The sequence below is a fragment of the Theileria annulata genome, chromosome 1 (assembly GCF_000003225.4).
Source record: "Theileria annulata chromosome 1, complete sequence, *** SEQUENCING IN PROGRESS ***".
Classification (NCBI taxonomy): Eukaryota; Apicomplexa; class Aconoidasida; order Piroplasmida; family Theileriidae; genus Theileria; species Theileria annulata.
This window is the reverse complement of record NC_011129.2, coordinates 1,395,005-1,411,090: the sequence shown is the minus strand read 5'-3', so window position 1 is coordinate 1,411,090 and position 16,086 is coordinate 1,395,005. Positions and strand designations below refer to the sequence as shown.

The 16,086-nt window shown below is 28.4% G+C and overlaps 7 protein-coding genes across 7 annotated transcripts, besides 14 other annotated features; 2 read left to right on the top strand and 5 right to left on the bottom strand.

Annotated features, from left to right (window-relative positions):
• Positions 1–355: 355 nt before the first annotated feature.
• On the top strand, positions 356–1,287 carry TA20170 (HAP-family transcription factor, putative; the record flags this gene model as incomplete). Its single annotated transcript, XM_949100.1, has 5 exons — positions 356–422; positions 463–545; positions 577–690; positions 722–832; positions 907–1,287. The coding sequence occupies 5 exons, from the start codon at positions 356–358 to the stop codon at positions 1,285–1,287; spliced, it is 756 nt and encodes a 251-aa protein (XP_954193.1).
• Positions 1,288–2,805: 1,518 nt separating this feature from the next.
• Positions 2,806–4,353, top strand: TA20165 (calcium/calmodulin-dependent protein kinase subunit, putative; the record flags this gene model as incomplete). The annotated part of the gene is made up of 1 exon (XM_949099.1): positions 2,806–4,353. One exon carries the CDS (start codon positions 2,806–2,808, stop codon positions 4,351–4,353), a length of 1,548 nt encoding a protein of 515 aa, XP_954192.1.
• A 148-nt stretch (positions 4,354–4,501) lies between these two features.
• Positions 4,502–6,609, bottom strand: TA20160 (uncharacterized protein; the record flags this gene model as incomplete). The annotated part of the gene is made up of 4 exons (XM_949098.1): positions 4,502–5,829; positions 5,862–5,987; positions 6,018–6,147; positions 6,178–6,609. 4 exons carry the CDS (start codon positions 6,607–6,609, stop codon positions 4,502–4,504), a joined length of 2,016 nt encoding a protein of 671 aa, XP_954191.1.
• Positions 6,547–6,606: a sequence feature (1 probable transmembrane helix predicted for TA20160 by TMHMM2.0 at aa 2-21).
• A 578-nt stretch (positions 6,610–7,187) lies between the features above and the next one.
• Positions 7,188–7,969, bottom strand: TA20155 (uncharacterized protein; the record flags this gene model as incomplete). The annotated part of the gene is made up of 6 exons (XM_949097.1): positions 7,188–7,224; positions 7,383–7,436; positions 7,485–7,570; positions 7,591–7,645; positions 7,716–7,750; positions 7,820–7,969. 6 exons carry the CDS (start codon positions 7,967–7,969, stop codon positions 7,188–7,190), a joined length of 417 nt encoding a protein of 138 aa, XP_954190.1.
• Positions 7,904–7,960: a sequence feature (1 probable transmembrane helix predicted for TA20155 by TMHMM2.0 at aa 4-22).
• A 146-nt stretch (positions 7,970–8,115) lies between the features above and the next one.
• Positions 8,116–10,387: a sequence feature (Possible centromere; about 95% AT-rich).
• Positions 10,388–10,829: 442 nt separating this feature from the next.
• Positions 10,830–12,230, bottom strand: TA20150 (uncharacterized protein; the record flags this gene model as incomplete). The annotated part of the gene is made up of 1 exon (XM_949096.1): positions 10,830–12,230. One exon carries the CDS (start codon positions 12,228–12,230, stop codon positions 10,830–10,832), a length of 1,401 nt encoding a protein of 466 aa, XP_954189.1.
• Positions 11,001–11,069: a sequence feature (10 probable transmembrane helices predicted for TA20150 by TMHMM2.0 at aa 20-42, 62-79, 92-114, 149-171, 184-206, 250-272, 284-301, 316-335, 356-378 and 388-410).
• Positions 11,097–11,165: a sequence feature (10 probable transmembrane helices predicted for TA20150 by TMHMM2.0 at aa 20-42, 62-79, 92-114, 149-171, 184-206, 250-272, 284-301, 316-335, 356-378 and 388-410).
• Positions 11,226–11,285: a sequence feature (10 probable transmembrane helices predicted for TA20150 by TMHMM2.0 at aa 20-42, 62-79, 92-114, 149-171, 184-206, 250-272, 284-301, 316-335, 356-378 and 388-410).
• Positions 11,328–11,381: a sequence feature (10 probable transmembrane helices predicted for TA20150 by TMHMM2.0 at aa 20-42, 62-79, 92-114, 149-171, 184-206, 250-272, 284-301, 316-335, 356-378 and 388-410).
• Positions 11,415–11,483: a sequence feature (10 probable transmembrane helices predicted for TA20150 by TMHMM2.0 at aa 20-42, 62-79, 92-114, 149-171, 184-206, 250-272, 284-301, 316-335, 356-378 and 388-410).
• Positions 11,613–11,681: a sequence feature (10 probable transmembrane helices predicted for TA20150 by TMHMM2.0 at aa 20-42, 62-79, 92-114, 149-171, 184-206, 250-272, 284-301, 316-335, 356-378 and 388-410).
• Positions 11,718–11,786: a sequence feature (10 probable transmembrane helices predicted for TA20150 by TMHMM2.0 at aa 20-42, 62-79, 92-114, 149-171, 184-206, 250-272, 284-301, 316-335, 356-378 and 388-410).
• Positions 11,889–11,957: a sequence feature (10 probable transmembrane helices predicted for TA20150 by TMHMM2.0 at aa 20-42, 62-79, 92-114, 149-171, 184-206, 250-272, 284-301, 316-335, 356-378 and 388-410).
• Positions 11,994–12,047: a sequence feature (10 probable transmembrane helices predicted for TA20150 by TMHMM2.0 at aa 20-42, 62-79, 92-114, 149-171, 184-206, 250-272, 284-301, 316-335, 356-378 and 388-410).
• Positions 12,105–12,173: a sequence feature (10 probable transmembrane helices predicted for TA20150 by TMHMM2.0 at aa 20-42, 62-79, 92-114, 149-171, 184-206, 250-272, 284-301, 316-335, 356-378 and 388-410).
• Positions 12,120–12,230: a sequence feature (Signal peptide predicted for TA20150 by SignalP 2.0 HMM (Signal peptide probability 0.668, signal anchor probability 0.264) with cleavage site probability 0.471 between residues 37 and 38).
• Positions 12,231–12,725: 495 nt separating this feature from the next.
• TA20145 (splicing factor, putative) lies at positions 12,726–14,003 on the bottom strand (the record flags this gene model as incomplete). The annotated part of the gene is made up of 1 exon (XM_949095.1): positions 12,726–14,003. The coding sequence occupies one exon, from the start codon at positions 14,001–14,003 to the stop codon at positions 12,726–12,728; it is 1,278 nt and encodes a 425-aa protein (XP_954188.1).
• A 303-nt stretch (positions 14,004–14,306) lies between these two features.
• Positions 14,307–15,940, bottom strand: TA20140 (uncharacterized protein; the record flags this gene model as incomplete). Its single annotated transcript, XM_949094.1, has 6 exons — positions 14,307–14,396; positions 14,429–14,562; positions 14,597–14,666; positions 14,696–14,974; positions 15,054–15,655; positions 15,757–15,940. The coding sequence occupies 6 exons, from the start codon at positions 15,938–15,940 to the stop codon at positions 14,307–14,309; spliced, it is 1,359 nt and encodes a 452-aa protein (XP_954187.1).
• Between the last annotated feature and the right edge of the window lie 146 nt (positions 15,941–16,086).

Here is a 16,086-nt window from a genome sequence, read left to right as displayed (position 1 = left end):
AGAATCTCGAACCCACAGATCAAGAAAATCGACCTTAATTAAGGATATTATATATCTATTGAATTCAATAATCATTAATAACAATTTTTAATTGAGGTTTGAAAGTTTTTGCTACCCTAGGTTGGAGTAATTTGTTTTTGTTGTGCCAATCATAAATAATTATACTTAAATCTTGAATAAAAGATTCTTTTGAATGATGAAGTTTGATTCTAATATTGAATCTTTTCCGTTTTTAAAATTTGTTCCATTTCTATATTATTCAACTCCTAAACACTACTGAATCTAATACTTGGTATTATTTTTTATTCTATTCCTAATTTTTTTAAAATTGTTCGATATAGTTAAAATACATATCATGGAAGGTGATGATGCAGCAAAAATCCCTAATGTCGACTCACTTGAGGCTAAATTATCAAATTTGAGTACGTTGTGATCCACTATTCAACCCTTAAAATTCCATAGGCGACAATTCTGATCCTGTTAAAGGGAGCCATCTTCCTGTGGCCAGAGTGAAAAAGATAATGAAAGAAACCGAACATCAGGGTGTAAGTTCAAAATACGAATATCTGAGCTTAGATGATTTCTTCTGATGCTCCTGTGATACTAGCTAAAGCTTGTGAAATGTTAATAAGGGACCTTACTTTGCAGTCTTGGAATTGTACTCAAATGACAAAAAGGTGCACATTACAGGTTAGTTTGCATTTTTCCTATCAGAATGTAGAGACAAGACATAAAGAGTGCAATTTTTAACAGTAACATATACAATTTTCTGTATGACATATTAACACCTGAGGATCTCAAACCCATTATGGAAACTCAAACTGAATTACCAGTATTTTTAAAACATATTCTCACACCCAATAAATAATATATTAAACAATTATTAAGAGTTTAATGTTTGTTTAGACCACCTATTTATCTTCACGTCATAATCAAAAAATTCCAAACAATTCTCGTCCTTCATTTAATTCAACTGCAGGCTTAAAGCCTTGTGGTTTTAAAGGACCTTATCCCAAAGAAGGTTATTCTCACCTTAGGAACAAAATTGCACATCCGTACCCTGACTTTAGGCAAGGATACAGCTTAATCCAAAATAACAAGATTAATGAAGGCTATCCAAATGTTAATTCCAATAATTATTTTGATCAAAATTTCAACTTCGACTTTCACGACCTAAGCTACTCCTCATTTCCACAGTACAGATCTAGTCCAAACTTCATTTCAGGCCAGAAATTATACCCCAATTCATTCAAAGAACCCAAGATGAACACTCAGTCACACTTGTAAAAACACATACACAACTGAAACTCAGATTAAACTATAAATGTTTAAGTAAAACAATACATTTTTATATAAAATTAAGCCGGTGATTAAGTTTAAAACAATTAAATTTAAGTGGTGTAGTAGCCCATTTCCTAAATTAGTTATAAAAATGATTCATTGGGGTATTATTTGGAAAACTAAAGTAGTAAAGTACCCGATAACGTTTTTCAACATTCTTGTGTAGGGTGTTTTCGTATCCAGGAGCATCCACAAAGTATCTCGGGAGGCTGAAGATGAAAGGGAACCTTCCGTAATGTTTTTGGCGTTTTTGTCGAAATGCTAAAATTCCTTTAAATCAATTAAAAATTACCATATTCATTTTCTTGGGTGTAGTCATGTTCATTGTCAACGAGGGAAGCAGTAAACTTTTGGGTATAATTCCTGAAATTACATTAAACAACAAATGATAAAACCTTAAAGTATGGTTGAAAAATGGAATCGAGTGAGAATGAAGCATGTGCCTATCAGGCATTTGATGACGAATATGTCTAGCCCTTCCACTAAATTAAGATGAAAAGACAATTAAACAAACGTAACGTCTGGGTTTCCCATGAGCTGGTGGACACCAACGACAAATGTAACACCAATGGTTGTGTAACTCAAGAAATAGTATACATACTGGGTGGGATCATTAAACCAAAGGCGATATGAGCGGTGAAAGAAAAAATCTTGGAGCCTCTTATCAGTAAAGCTATTGGTCAAATTTTTACAAACTTGTCGAAAGTGATGTACATCCTTGAAATAAACCATGGGAACCTAGGAATAAATTTCTAATTTAAAAATATCATGTGGATAAAATGTCAATCAGACTGTAAAAAGGAAAAGATATCTAATAATTTGCAAAACAACATTGTAAACAATTTGTGGTGTAAAAATTTCACATTTACACCTTTCAATAATTTTAAAATAGGAATCTTCAATATTTTCTAAATAAACAGGAAATACAATGATAAAATGTTCCTTACTTTTGGATGATTCCCGCTTTTTATATTCAATTTAAAAAATCCAAAATTCCTTTTAGAAAACACTATTTAATATTTTAATTTTATTTAGAAACTTTATTTATTACTTATTCATTTATATTTATATTCTAAATTATATTTTTTCTTCCTTTTATTTTATTTCTATATATTTGTAATATGGTTTGATCCCTTTAATTTGAATCATGTGTTTATCAATCTGGAGGATTTTCACAGAAAAATACAATTTTGTTATTCTATAATCTAATTTCCTTTTTTAAACACATATTGAACACTACCTTCCTTGAACTTTGTATTCTTTAGAAATGTGTAACATTTTTTCGAAATACTTTTAAATTCTTTGATTTATTTTCGATTCTTTACCTATAAATTATTCTTTTTATTTACACAATATCAATTATTACTAATTAATTATCAATTAGTCTATTTTTCCTGTTTTAATCCCCAATTTAGATGAGCGTCAAATCCACTCATCCTCCCCTTCCATAGAATCTTTTATTAAATGTCTAAATTCTCATCTCTTTTGATCCAAAGATTATCGCAAAGTAATATAAAAGTGACTGAGAAATGTACATACTGGAGACCAATACTGATATGTCTATCAAATTGTGAAAATGGCCAGGATACGAGCTCCTCAAAAGTTGAAAGTTATTTTGAAGGAAGGGCCCTGAATCAATATTTTATCCAAAAAAAGATAGCCGAAACGTCAAATTCCACCTTGTGGAGGTGTTTTGATGTCGTAGAAAACCAATTTTTTTGCATTAAAATATACTATATAACAGCCTGCAGAAAGGAAAGATCAGTCAGGTTTTTCAGAGATGACACTGAAGTAATAACAATGCTTGACAAGGTCGTGGACGAAATCCTATACCACTCATCACTACAGTCATGTTCAGGCGTATCAAAGGTGAAGGAAATCATAGTTGATTTGGAGGGCGACATGATTTTTTTCATCATGTCGTATCATCACTATCAGCTGATGTACTATGATTACATGTCAAATACATATCTTGTACCATATTCAGATAATTCAGGAAACAAATACCTCTATAAAGAGGAATACGCTAAAATAATCCTAAGACAGCTGGTTCATACTATTCAGTATTTCCACGAAAATGGAGTAATCCACAAGGATATTAAACCGGATAATCTACTCTTGACTGATGTTGACTCTACAATGTTTGAACCAATTGGGTCTCCTGACGAAACCAATTCTAATTCTTTCATTGGTGACGAATTAATAACCTGTGATGCTTCAAAATTTAACATTGATGAAATGTTTGAACAACTAGGAGAATTGAAAACGAGTGAAATTCTCAGCTATAGAGTTGATGAAATATCTTGTTCTTTCCCCAGGGACATAGTTTCACACGGCTTCCCCTATTGTTATTCAGACCAGTTTGATTTTTTTTACATGATGTGGGACGATTGTGATACACTGATTGATATAAACTATTTAAAAATAAGGAAGGGTGAATTTAATATTGGCAAAAATTCCTGGCTGTTTGCTTCAGAGTTTCCTAAAACAACACAACTTGGCTCAAGAAACCTGTTAAGTTACTTTATTGGGGAACCTAACAGCTTAAATTACAAGGTGAATCGCAACCTTATTTCCAAAGAAATTGAAAAGTTACCCAAAGTTCCACTTCACTGTGATCAGGAAAAGAATATTGTTATCGTTAGTGATTTTGGAGTTGCCAGTCTAGCTGAAGAGGAGTCTGGAAATCTGGTTATTTTTGACTCTGAAGGAACGATTTCTTTCACAAGCCCTGAGAGTCTCAAGTATGTTGAAGGCTCCATTCCAGCCTCTGAAAGAGATGTTTTTTCTCTAGGGGTTACTCTTTACTGTATGATATACGGGAATTTACCCTACACTGGAAGAAATGGTATAGAAATGCTGATAAACATTCTTGAGACCACACTTGTTTTTCACCCTTTTCGTGAAGTATCCGAGGAACTAAAGCTTCTCTTAAATCATATGTTACATAAAGAACATGAAAAGAGGATAAAATTGCAAGATATTCCATTTCATCCATGGTTAAATTCTTAATATACTACCATACACATCTATACTTGTATGTATATAGTATATAGTACATTAGTATATATATTTGTATATGTATAGTGTAGGTATATACAGTTACACTAATAGTAACATACACAAGAGTATAAAAAGATTAGTATATATAAAAAATATTTTACATGATTTTATTTTTAAAATCTTTAAATTCTAGCCTTGGAGAGTGCTCAAACTCAGGTCCGGGCTGTCTTGACAACCTTTCAACCTTGGTCTGGGGAGGTTTCGACAACATTGATACGATAGTTAAGACATTGTTTATATCCTTGTAACCAGCAGTAGCAGAAAGAGCGTCGACAAGTCGAATTCCAGTGTCTTCAAACGAGTGTTGGCGATTCTCAAGCCAAATATTCTTGACATTTTTCCTGATCTTTCTGGCCAAGTCAACCCTTTCATCCCAAGAAATCGATTCTAAATCTTGAGGTAACCCGTTAGTGTCTTTATATAGTTTTACTGCATCAACACCTCTACTCTCAATTTCTTGTTTCAAGTTTGGGCTCAGGTAATTTTTCAGTGCCAAAATCTGTTTAGCAGCTTGTTTGTATAGGCGAGAGGGGGCGTTTAGAACCTTTCTTGAAATCAAACTCTTTAAAATGTCCCAAAGGACCATATCTTCAGGAAGAAGTTCTACTTCAGACCTAACTCTCTTGAGTATCATTCTGGCCCTTTTCAAAGACATAATCTTACGGCCGGACTCCAGATGTCTTTTAATCAACCCTGAAATATAGGGTACTTCAACTAAGATGTCCAAGGCAGACTTGAGCGAAGAAGGAAGCTGGCATTTTTTGTATAATTTGGCAGCCTGTCTTAACTTTTCATCCACCAAGCGTTCCTCTTTGAGCTTCGAAATAAAGGACCTAGAACCCCTAGATGTGAAACTACAATTCAGACAAAAATTAGTTAATAACTCCCTTTCAGACTTATAGCCGGCAGCAAATGCAATGTTTTTGACAATTTGCAGAGCATATTCCGGATGTAAAGAGGCTGCTACACAGACTAACTTTGATTTATTCTTTTTACTGAGACGGTTGAAAACATGAGGATCAACAAGTTTTGAAGGGGACCATACATCTTCTGAATTAGGTTCAGAATAAAACAATTGGTCTGAATAAGGATATCCCATGCTCTCAAATGAATTACGAATCGGGTACGTTTGATTAAGAGGATTGTTTTTATTATCTCCAAAATCTATTTGATTACAGGCCATACTGCATGCAACTGAGGTGTAGTCCTGCTTAATCAAATCAGTCAAAAATCTAATCTTGATTTCATTTGGAATTCCAAGTCTAATGTACCGAAGCAGAAACAACATCGTGTATCTTAACAGTTTTGCCCCGATCAGGGAATAAACTTCAAATTTGATTCTCCTCAAACATAGTATGTCAGATCTTATCTCTTTTCCCTTTTCATCATCTATGGAATTATTTATAGAATAAACTTCAGAATAAGCTGTAATAATTAACTGAATAAATCTAGTATACCATTGGGGTCCAGGATATTTATTCCGAACTTTCCCGTTATGGCTCCAATTTCACGGAATAGTATGCGTGGAGTTATTTTCATGTGAAAGGCCAGCCTTTTGTAAATGTCGACAAATCTTTCAGAAGCTAAAATTCTTAATTATAAGGTAAAGATACCGTAATTGTGGAGTAAATATGCGTGAATATTATTGTTATAATACGAATTAGCCTTCTTTTCATTGTATGATACAAACCTACTTTGCAGGAATCGTTCATCTATTTTCATTGATTGAATGGATTCACTAGCCTAAGCAATTTTGTTAACTAAAATACAAACCTTATTCTTTGAAGAATCATTTTTTGGCCATAACCACTCGTACAAGTCTTGTCCGAAAGGACCCAAATCAACTCCAAAATTCTCCAATAATTCATTTTTTTCGACTTTTTCTTCAGTTTTCGGTTCTTCTTCTCGATCTTTTACCTTCCTTTTGGGTGTTTTTTTTGTCAATAGATTCTTATTAGTTGTAGGAGATACTTTTGATTTACTTCTTCTGGACCTGTTAGTGAAGGATTGAACCTTCCTTGAGGAAACCATTTCAATAAGGAAATCATCATGGTTTTTATTATTTGGTAGATCAAAAATCACAAAGGTTCCATGTTCTTTTGTGAATTTGTAGGCTAAAGTGTTTTGAAATAGTTTTTGAAAGGCAAATGTCAGAAAAAAGTTAAAAAAAATGTTTGGAAGGCAAACAATATGATACAAGTACATAGAACATTATTAAAATATACAATATATGAGCAAGATATTAAGATTTCGGCAAATAAACAACACACAAAGTGATACCAATTTTAGTGTGTATTTTAATTCAACAGAGTGAGTATAAGTGATAAATATTCTTTTTAAAAATATACAAAAATAATTAAAATGTTAAAATATGAATAAATAAATAGTAAAATGTAATTTATGATGATTATAACTTTTATTAGGATTCCTAATTAAATTTACATATAAAGAGTTGTAAAATAAAAATAAAGAAATAAATATTAATTTTTCAAAATGAAAAGGGTGTAATTAAAATGAAACTTAATAAAAGGAACAAGTAAGTGGTTTTATCTATAAAAAATGTATAAATTCTAATGATTTAAAATTATAATAGACAAATTAACTTAGAGATTATGTATTAAAATTTTAATTTAGTTTCATTTGATAATTTAATTAAATATTTAATCTAGCCATTTGGGTTTAAAAACAAATTTGGAAGCTCCCCATAGATAAAAATAAATAATTATTAAATCAAATAGGAGTTAACCTTTCCATAGCTGTATTTATAATTTTTTAAAATTAACTTAGTGATGCCTTCCAAGAATAGTAGTATAAGTTCTCCTAAGGATTTACAGTTTTGGAAATCATACGACGAGTACACATTAGATAATCCACATGCCGGGGTATTTATTTCAATTTTTCATAATTTTAACACTTAGGATCCACGTTGTCTTCAATCGAATCATTTCAGTTATTGTAAATTACGATATACTATGTACTGTAGATGTTGTCGTGAGTTAGGCGAAGACGATCCACGTTGCAAGTAATTATTTCTTAAATTTTATCCTTAATAATTAGGTATCAATATTATAGAACAGAACTTTCCTGCACTCAAGACTTTCTGGACTTGGTCAACAAACACAGAGAAGAGGGTACAATCAATATCTTTTAATAATTTATCAGGTTCCTGTTCAATGGATACTTTACCCAGCAGACAAGTTCATAATATGCGCCATTAATCTTATTAAGTTTCCAAATATGTCTAAATACAGAATCAGTTTATTTGAAAATTACCACTGGTATTGATTTATTTTGTAAATGTTATTAGGAACACACCAAGTCCCGAAAAAGAAGAAGAAATTTTAAACTATTTTTCTAGGTATGTATTTATATCAAACTAATTAAATAGTGTCATTTCTGAATTAAGTGAATCAACTATTAAAAAGCAAATATTGTTTGGTGTAAACGACGTCACAAAGGCCATAGAAAACATTGATCCCATTTCTTTGGTTATCCTTTTCAGGCCAAACATGTAATAAACAATGATAATTATTTTATTTAGATCTGCAACTATGATTCGACACATTCCTTTGGTATGCCAAACTAAAAAGATTGCTTACTTGAGCTTTTTAAAAAACTCAAAGATTGCCTGTCTACATTTTAACAATTTAAGTTGTCTTGCTATTAAATTTGGAGATTGTGATAAAATTAATTCAATTGTTCAATTTGCTTTAAAAAAGAAAATTTAATGAAAAAATTAATTTCATTTTATTACACATATATAAAATTTATACTTGTGAATTTTTTAAAAAAATAAAAAAAATAAAATTTCTAAAACGTATTAAATAAATGAATTAATAATATATAAAAATAAAAGTGATAATAAAAATTAAGTAAAAAAAATTTATATATATATAAATTAATTTAAAATTGAAGAAATAAAAAATAAGAATTATAATATATAACATATGAATAATATATTTAAATAATATATATATATAAATAGAAATTATAAATGTGAAAGATGTAGAAATTAATTCAATATATAAAGTTTAATAAAATAAGAAATTTATATAATAATAAAAATATAGAATATTAAATTAATTTAATAAATATAAATTAGTATATATAAATTATTAAATTAGATTAAGAAAAATATAAATAAATTTAAAATATATAAATGATAAAAATAGTAATTTAAAATTAAATTAGTTAATAAATAAATAAATTATAAATAAAAATAATATATATAATTATATAACATATTTTAGAATAAAAAATTATATTTATATATATTAAAAATTATAAATAAAAAATAAATTCAAAATATTAAATATATATTTAAAAGGTGTTAAAAAATAATAATAAATGTATATAAATGTATTATAAAATATAAAAATATTATAATTGGAAATTAAAAATATATAAAATATTATTTAATAAATTAAAAAAATAAAAATTATTATATATATATTAAAATATAAAAAAATATTAAATAATATATTTCGAAATTAATTATATAATTAAATAAAATTTAAAAATATGAATAAATAAAGTTAATATAATACATTTGGTTAATATATATATATAAATATTTTTTATAAATTTAATAAATATGATAATTAATAATAACATTGGAAATATAATAATTTAATATTAAATAGTTATAATATTGAAATAATGGAAATTAATTTTAATAAAAATTCATAATGTTAAACATAATAATAATATAATATTTTATATATTAATGATTAAAAAAATAATTTGTAATATATAATATTAAAATTAATTATTAGTAATATTGTGTATGATAATAAACATAATATATATAAAATTATTAAATTAAAAATTAAATATTTAATAATTATATATAAATTTGAATTAGAATTATTTAATTTGTTATATAAATTTCTAATGTAAAATAAATATATTAATATATATTGTTAATGTAATTAAAATATTTTTTATAATATAATTTTATTATATTATAATACAATTATTAATATATTAAAACATATTATTGATTCATAATTTAATTTATTATATTTTACAATATATATAATTTTTAAAATCTTTATATATTTCTTTAATAATTATAATATAATATTTATTTATTTTATTTTAAATTTTATATATGAATTTATTATTTTATATTTTTATTTATTTATATTATTATTATATATTATTTTATTTTGAATTTTATCATTTTTTAATTTAAATATAATTTTATAATTATTATATTATAATTTTGTTATACCATTTTATATATTATAAATCACATATTTATTTATATAATTATATTATTATTATATTTTATAATAGATTTATTTAATAAACTTCTTTATTTTTAAAATTTAATTTTTTATATATATATAATAATTTTTATTTTTCTAATTTATTAAATAATTATATATATTATTTTATATATTATAATTAATTTTATTTTTTAAAATTTGTATTAATATTTTATTACCTTAATCTATTTACTAATAATATATACTCAATTTTTTATTTTATTTTTTATTTTACCATTTTATTTTATATATTTTTAATTTCCAATTATAATATTTTTATATTTTATAATATATTTATTTATTATTTAAAATTTATTTATTTATTAACTTATTTAATTTTATCATTTTATAATTAATATATAATTTTATAATTCATTTATTAGATTTTTCATATCTCATATTATATATTACAATATATTATATATTTCTTAAGCTTATTTTTTATTAATAATTTTAATATATATTAATATTTTATACATTTTTATTATTTATTTTTACTATTCAATAATATTTTTACTATCTTATTTTTATTTATTTTAAATTTTTAATATTTTATTTTAATATATATAAATATATTTAATTATTAATTTTATTATTTATCTTTTTTCTATATATTTTTATTTTTAATTATTTTTATTTTTTAAAAAATTTTATATGTTCACTTAACTAGAGATATATTATTTTATGAATTAATTTTTATATTTAATATTTTAAATAATAATTCATTTCACTTATTTTCATGTTTGTCTTTAATATATTAAATATTAGAATAATTTATAATTTTTTAATAAAAAAATTTTTTCCTGTCATATACACACTTTCCTATCCTGTCATTTTATACATAACTTTTATGCTCAAAATTTGATGCTGACTAATAGATACTATGTAGAACTAAGTATACGTATTAATATGATAATTTCAATACAAATCTTATATTATTTTAATTATTCTGATTTCAACAATGACGTGATTATTCAAACAAACTTATCAATAATTTATATTATACATATTTTTGGAAGAATTAATGATTACTCATATCAGTATATGGAATTTTATCATTTGACAATTTTATCATTAATATTTCTTGATTTATTATACTAATCCTATTATATAGAATATTATATAGTACATTAAAATTCTGAGTGAGTTAGTTTAGTCAAGTGCTGACATTAAATCTCTTCTAAGGTCTCTGGTGAATATTAAGAGAAAGTTCTTGAATCCATTTTGAATTGCCTTATCGAACCAGAATCCAAATGCTCTTTTTGCTGATAATCCTTCTGTTGGCCAATAGGATCTATCATATTTTTTAAACTCATTAACGTAACCCTCACCAAAAAAAATCAATAGAACCATGGACAAATTAGCCATGAAAGCATTTATAGTGGGAAGATAATCCTTATATTGCCCAGAATTTTTTTCCACACCTGGAAATCCAACAGCAGTTAGTATCATATGGCTAACATAAAACAGAATGGTGAGAAATCCAGACATACGTGGCTTATTAATAATTGCTAATGAAACTCCTGAATGAGGATAGTGAAGTGCTTTGATAAACAAATATCCACAAATAATCATAACTGGAATAAATATGAGTACACCGTGCCAATAAGGTTTTTCTGACCATTTACACTTCGGTGAGTTACCTGGGCTGGCGGAATCAATAGCTGCAAATGTAATTGATGGAATAGGAGCTATAATTAGAAGGGCCTGATCTATCTTATTTACGTGCCTAAAGTCAACTAGCAAACCTGGTGCTATAGCTGGGTAAAAGACATATATTACACCCAGAGCAAACACAGTCATTATCATTGGTGAAACTGCATCCCCTGTAAAACCACTGTTACCACCACTGCCATCCTGATCAGTACTATCATCACCTCCGCATTTATTATTATTACCTTTACCTGTTGACTGTTCTCCGTTACTATAAGCTACAGTCCAAACAGCTGCTGTTACTGCTGTAATTATTATGGATAAAACAATTTGCCAAGTAATAATTAAATAATCAGTGTTAAACTTCCTTCTATTACCAAATAGTTTCAAAAATATAAAATGGTAAACTGATATGAAAATACCAGAAACATGAAGTGTTGCAAAATAATAAACTATACAATCTCCGGCCAATTTCATACTAAATGAATAATTCATTCCATATACAAAGGCTGAAAATGCTAGTGTCCAGTAAAAATCAGTCAAATGGCCCTCCTCACCACCAGTGACAAATACAAAGAAAAGAACTACATTAATAAGGAAGAACAACCAATTAATCCCGACAGATACCTTTTCACATTCTTGTACATATTTATTACCATACTTTATATTATAAATTGTACCGGCAGTAACTCCAGCAAGAACAAACAGTTCTATTGCATTATGTACTCTACTAACATATAGACTGAACAAATGTTCAGGTATCTTAAATCGTTTCATACAGAATGGAGCTCCATTCATACCAACCCTAAGTGTTAGAAGTAATGAAAATCCAGCCAAAAGGTAGGCTGCAATTTTTTTAGGTTCTTTGCATTTTCCACCATTGGTAGCAGCCGAACTCATAACATTGAGATAACTATATTACATGTTATGGTCTAATACTCTCTGGTATCGAATTTTACTATTCCATTAGTATTAGGATCAGGAATTTTGAATGTATATTTTACTCATCACTAATAGTACTAGTATTAGTTAGGTATTAGTATGTTGTTTGTGGAATACTATTATTGTGGTATAGCAATCTTATTAAACTCATTTATTACATTTTTTTTGCAATTTTAAATATTCTACTATTATACATCCATATATTAGTTATATTTGATGCATAATGCATACCATGTATATTACTTCAAGTATACCCTATATAGTATACTGAGAGTTATTAAATATCATACATCATAGTTATGTACCAAATATAATGATATATGCTTTTAGAATATTATATTTTATCATATACAAATTCAAAATGGTATATATTACTTTGTTTAAGTGAAATCTATCGGATATAGAAATGTACAGTTATGAGTATGATGTTGTGATGAAGGTTATGATAAAAAATTAACTGCTCTTGTCCATTTGTTCGAGGTCAGGTATAATAACCTCAGAAAGTTGAGAGTAAACATCTTCTTCGAGTGGTTTCATTTGTATTAATCTATTTTCATACTTTCTGTTTGACATATTTTGTACACAGGAGAGTAATGAATCTTCATCTTCAAATTCGATCATCATATCTCCAGCTTGAAAATCCTTAGCCATTTCCTTGTGTCTTGGGGCGATTATTAATGCACTCTTAATTTTCCCGTGTTTTCCAAATTCCTCTTTTACATCATCCAGTACATCCAGATACTCAACTTCAGCCTCAACGGTTTCAGGAAGAACAATTTGAACAAGGTGCAAATAACGACCACTGAAATTTGCAGGAAGGGTGGTTGAGGAGGTTGAAAGTTGGGGAACTACAATTTGTTGTTGTGTAGCTGTCTTCATGGAAGTTGATGAATAATCGTTGGGACGGGAAACACGTAATTGAACACCCATACAAGTCATTCCATCCATGGTTAAAGCCCTTTCAGTTTCCTCAACACTTGCAAATTCTACAAATCCATAGTTGCCTTTATCCTTGGCAAACCATACGTACAACACTGGTGAAACATTTGGATCGTTACAAAAGTTGCGATTTCTCATTTCGTTCCAAATCAAGTTCTGAAAACCAGTTTCAGTTAATCCTGTATGGACTGGAAGATTTCCAAAGTAAAGTCTTCTAAGTTTCCTGGTAGAGTTCATTAGTGCAGGATCACCACCTAATATAGTTGTTTGTTCAGTCTTTGCAACCCACTGAAAACCGTCCCAAAACAGACGAACAGTTTGGTGGCCTTCTTGATCAGCCAACTTCTGAAATCCGCCGGCTCTCCTGATACATTCAGCCTGAGCCTTTCTACGCCTTCTCTCAGCGGCCCTCGATCTAGCGTGACTCTCAGATATATCCCTGTTTAAAAGAAGATTCTCTTCTTCACCCTTTTCCGTTTTATCACCGTCTCTATTATAGTCATCGTATCTATCGTCTCTGTCCCTATATCTATCTCTACTTCTACTTCTATATCTGTCCCTGCTACGGCTTCTACTTCTTTTATGTCTGTACCTTTCATAGTCCCCTCTGTAACCATGACTTCTGGGATAGGAACGACGCCTACTATGCCTGTGATAATCTCTTCTTCCATCTCTGTGGTCATCTCTGTATTCTCTGTGAGAAAGGTGCTCCCTGTCGTTATTCTCCCTGTATGAGCCTTCAGGGTTGGCAACGAGGGCCGGATTGTCCGGTCTGGAAAAATCAGAAGACATTTTTTATTAAAATTCCAGAAAGTTATTATTTAGAACTTAAAAAAAAGTTTTATACAACCTTATTCAGAAAATCGCGACCCCCACCAATAGCTATGTGATAATTTATGTTATTCACAACATTATTCTTGGTTCGACCTAACACATTAATAAATAAATTAATTTTTAATCATATATATTAATTTTTCTGATAAAAATTAACTTTTATGTTTCTTATTCCACAAATTCATTTGAGATTCCATTGACTTCCTCTTTACACTTATCCATAATTATCTAATTATATATGCAAAAGCCGAACAAATTATCTTAAGAATAGATAAATGAAGGTATATATTCTTTATCTGCCATTGTATTTTCGGGAACTGTCGTTTCAGACTTGATTATTGAATTTTTAACCTAAATAATATTTGAACAGAACCAGATAATACATTTGAATTTTCTTTCAAGATTACAGATGTTCCAAGTATCGATTTGTTTACCACAGTATTACTCTCAATTGTACAATTGTCCATAACAACAGAGTCTGTAATCTTGGCCTTATCGCCGACTCTCACATTACATCCTAATTAAAATATTTGAGGCCTAAATTAACAAACCTATTACCGAATTCTTTATTTCAGCTGATTCTGAGACCTCTGTAGAACGACCAAGCAATACATTTTTGATCTAAAAAATATACTAAGGAAAAGGAGTACTTTGGGAGTTTTTTTTGCGATTTTCTCTTTGCTATTTAGCGAGCACTTAATATTAGCGGAGTAGAGTGAGTCTATACTGTTAACTCTCATACAGTTGAACGATTCGCCTGAAGCGATAAAGTAGAAAGTCCTTGTATATTCAAGAAATTCATCAGCAACCACATCACTTAACTTCCATGACTTGTTATTAATATTTTCGAGTTCATTCCCTACTGACTGGAGATTGTAATTTTTTAGATAATCTACAATGTATTTAACAATAATATATGTGTTATACCTCTAAGAAAAGGGGTTTCTTGTAGTTTAACAATGTAGGGAATAATGTCCAACTAAAGATAAAATGAGGAAACGAACATACCCGAATGCTGGAGTTATGCAAAAAATCACATCGCAGTATTTTGAATATATTAGTTGAAAATGCGTAAACGTGAATATCAACAAGATCATGAGTTATAAGAGAGTTATGGTGATTAATCAGGTGGTGTCTAAATAACTGAAGGTTCTCACCACTTTCCACTGAGAGAACGGGGGCAATTGCCAGAAGTGAACAAGTGCTTTTATCCATAACAGTAGCTACTCTATATTTATAACTCCACTCCTCAAAGTCGTTTCCACCTAAACAAACTTCCTTTTTCCCCTTTGGAGATCCCATCGAGTTTATGTCCAGTAATGCTACAGTGCACAATCTCGGGCTCTTGATATGCTCCATCAAAAAGGACTTGAAATCGAAATTTCCAAATAAGTCACAAGGAAGAACCAAAAAATCGTTTTTTATAAGGTCAGAAATATAATTTAAGGAATCAGCTGAACCAATTGATGAATCGTCTGAACAAGGTAGTCCCACAACACTAACTTTAGGCAATCTCTCAGAACCAAACTCATCTCTTAATAAATTTAAACTGAGCTCTACATTCTCATCCACCAATGAGGAATCATTATCACTTGTTAGTATTATAACTTCTACAAGAATTTAAATTAATTTTCTAACAAATTGAATATACTACTATGTAACTAATAATAAAACAATCAAAACTAAGACAAATATCAGGAGTACTTCTAACCTTTAAACTGATTTATTGTCAGATTTCGAACAGTATGATAAAGAAGAGTATTAGAGCCAACTTTAATCAGGATTTTTGGGAGACTCCGGGTTAAAGAAACAAAGTTGTTTGAAGATCCACCGGAAAGGACAACAGCAGTTATATCGTAGGGAAGACTGTAACCATTCATGGATTCATCTCCCATTTTTATAAACCAGAGAATGTTTTGCAACCAATTAAAGCAATTTTTAAAGTCATAAGTTAATTTCTCTTTAAAAATTGTTTAAATTGATGGAAGTAAAGTTTAAAACAGGATAATTCTAAATCAACACAACAGACAAGTAAACATAT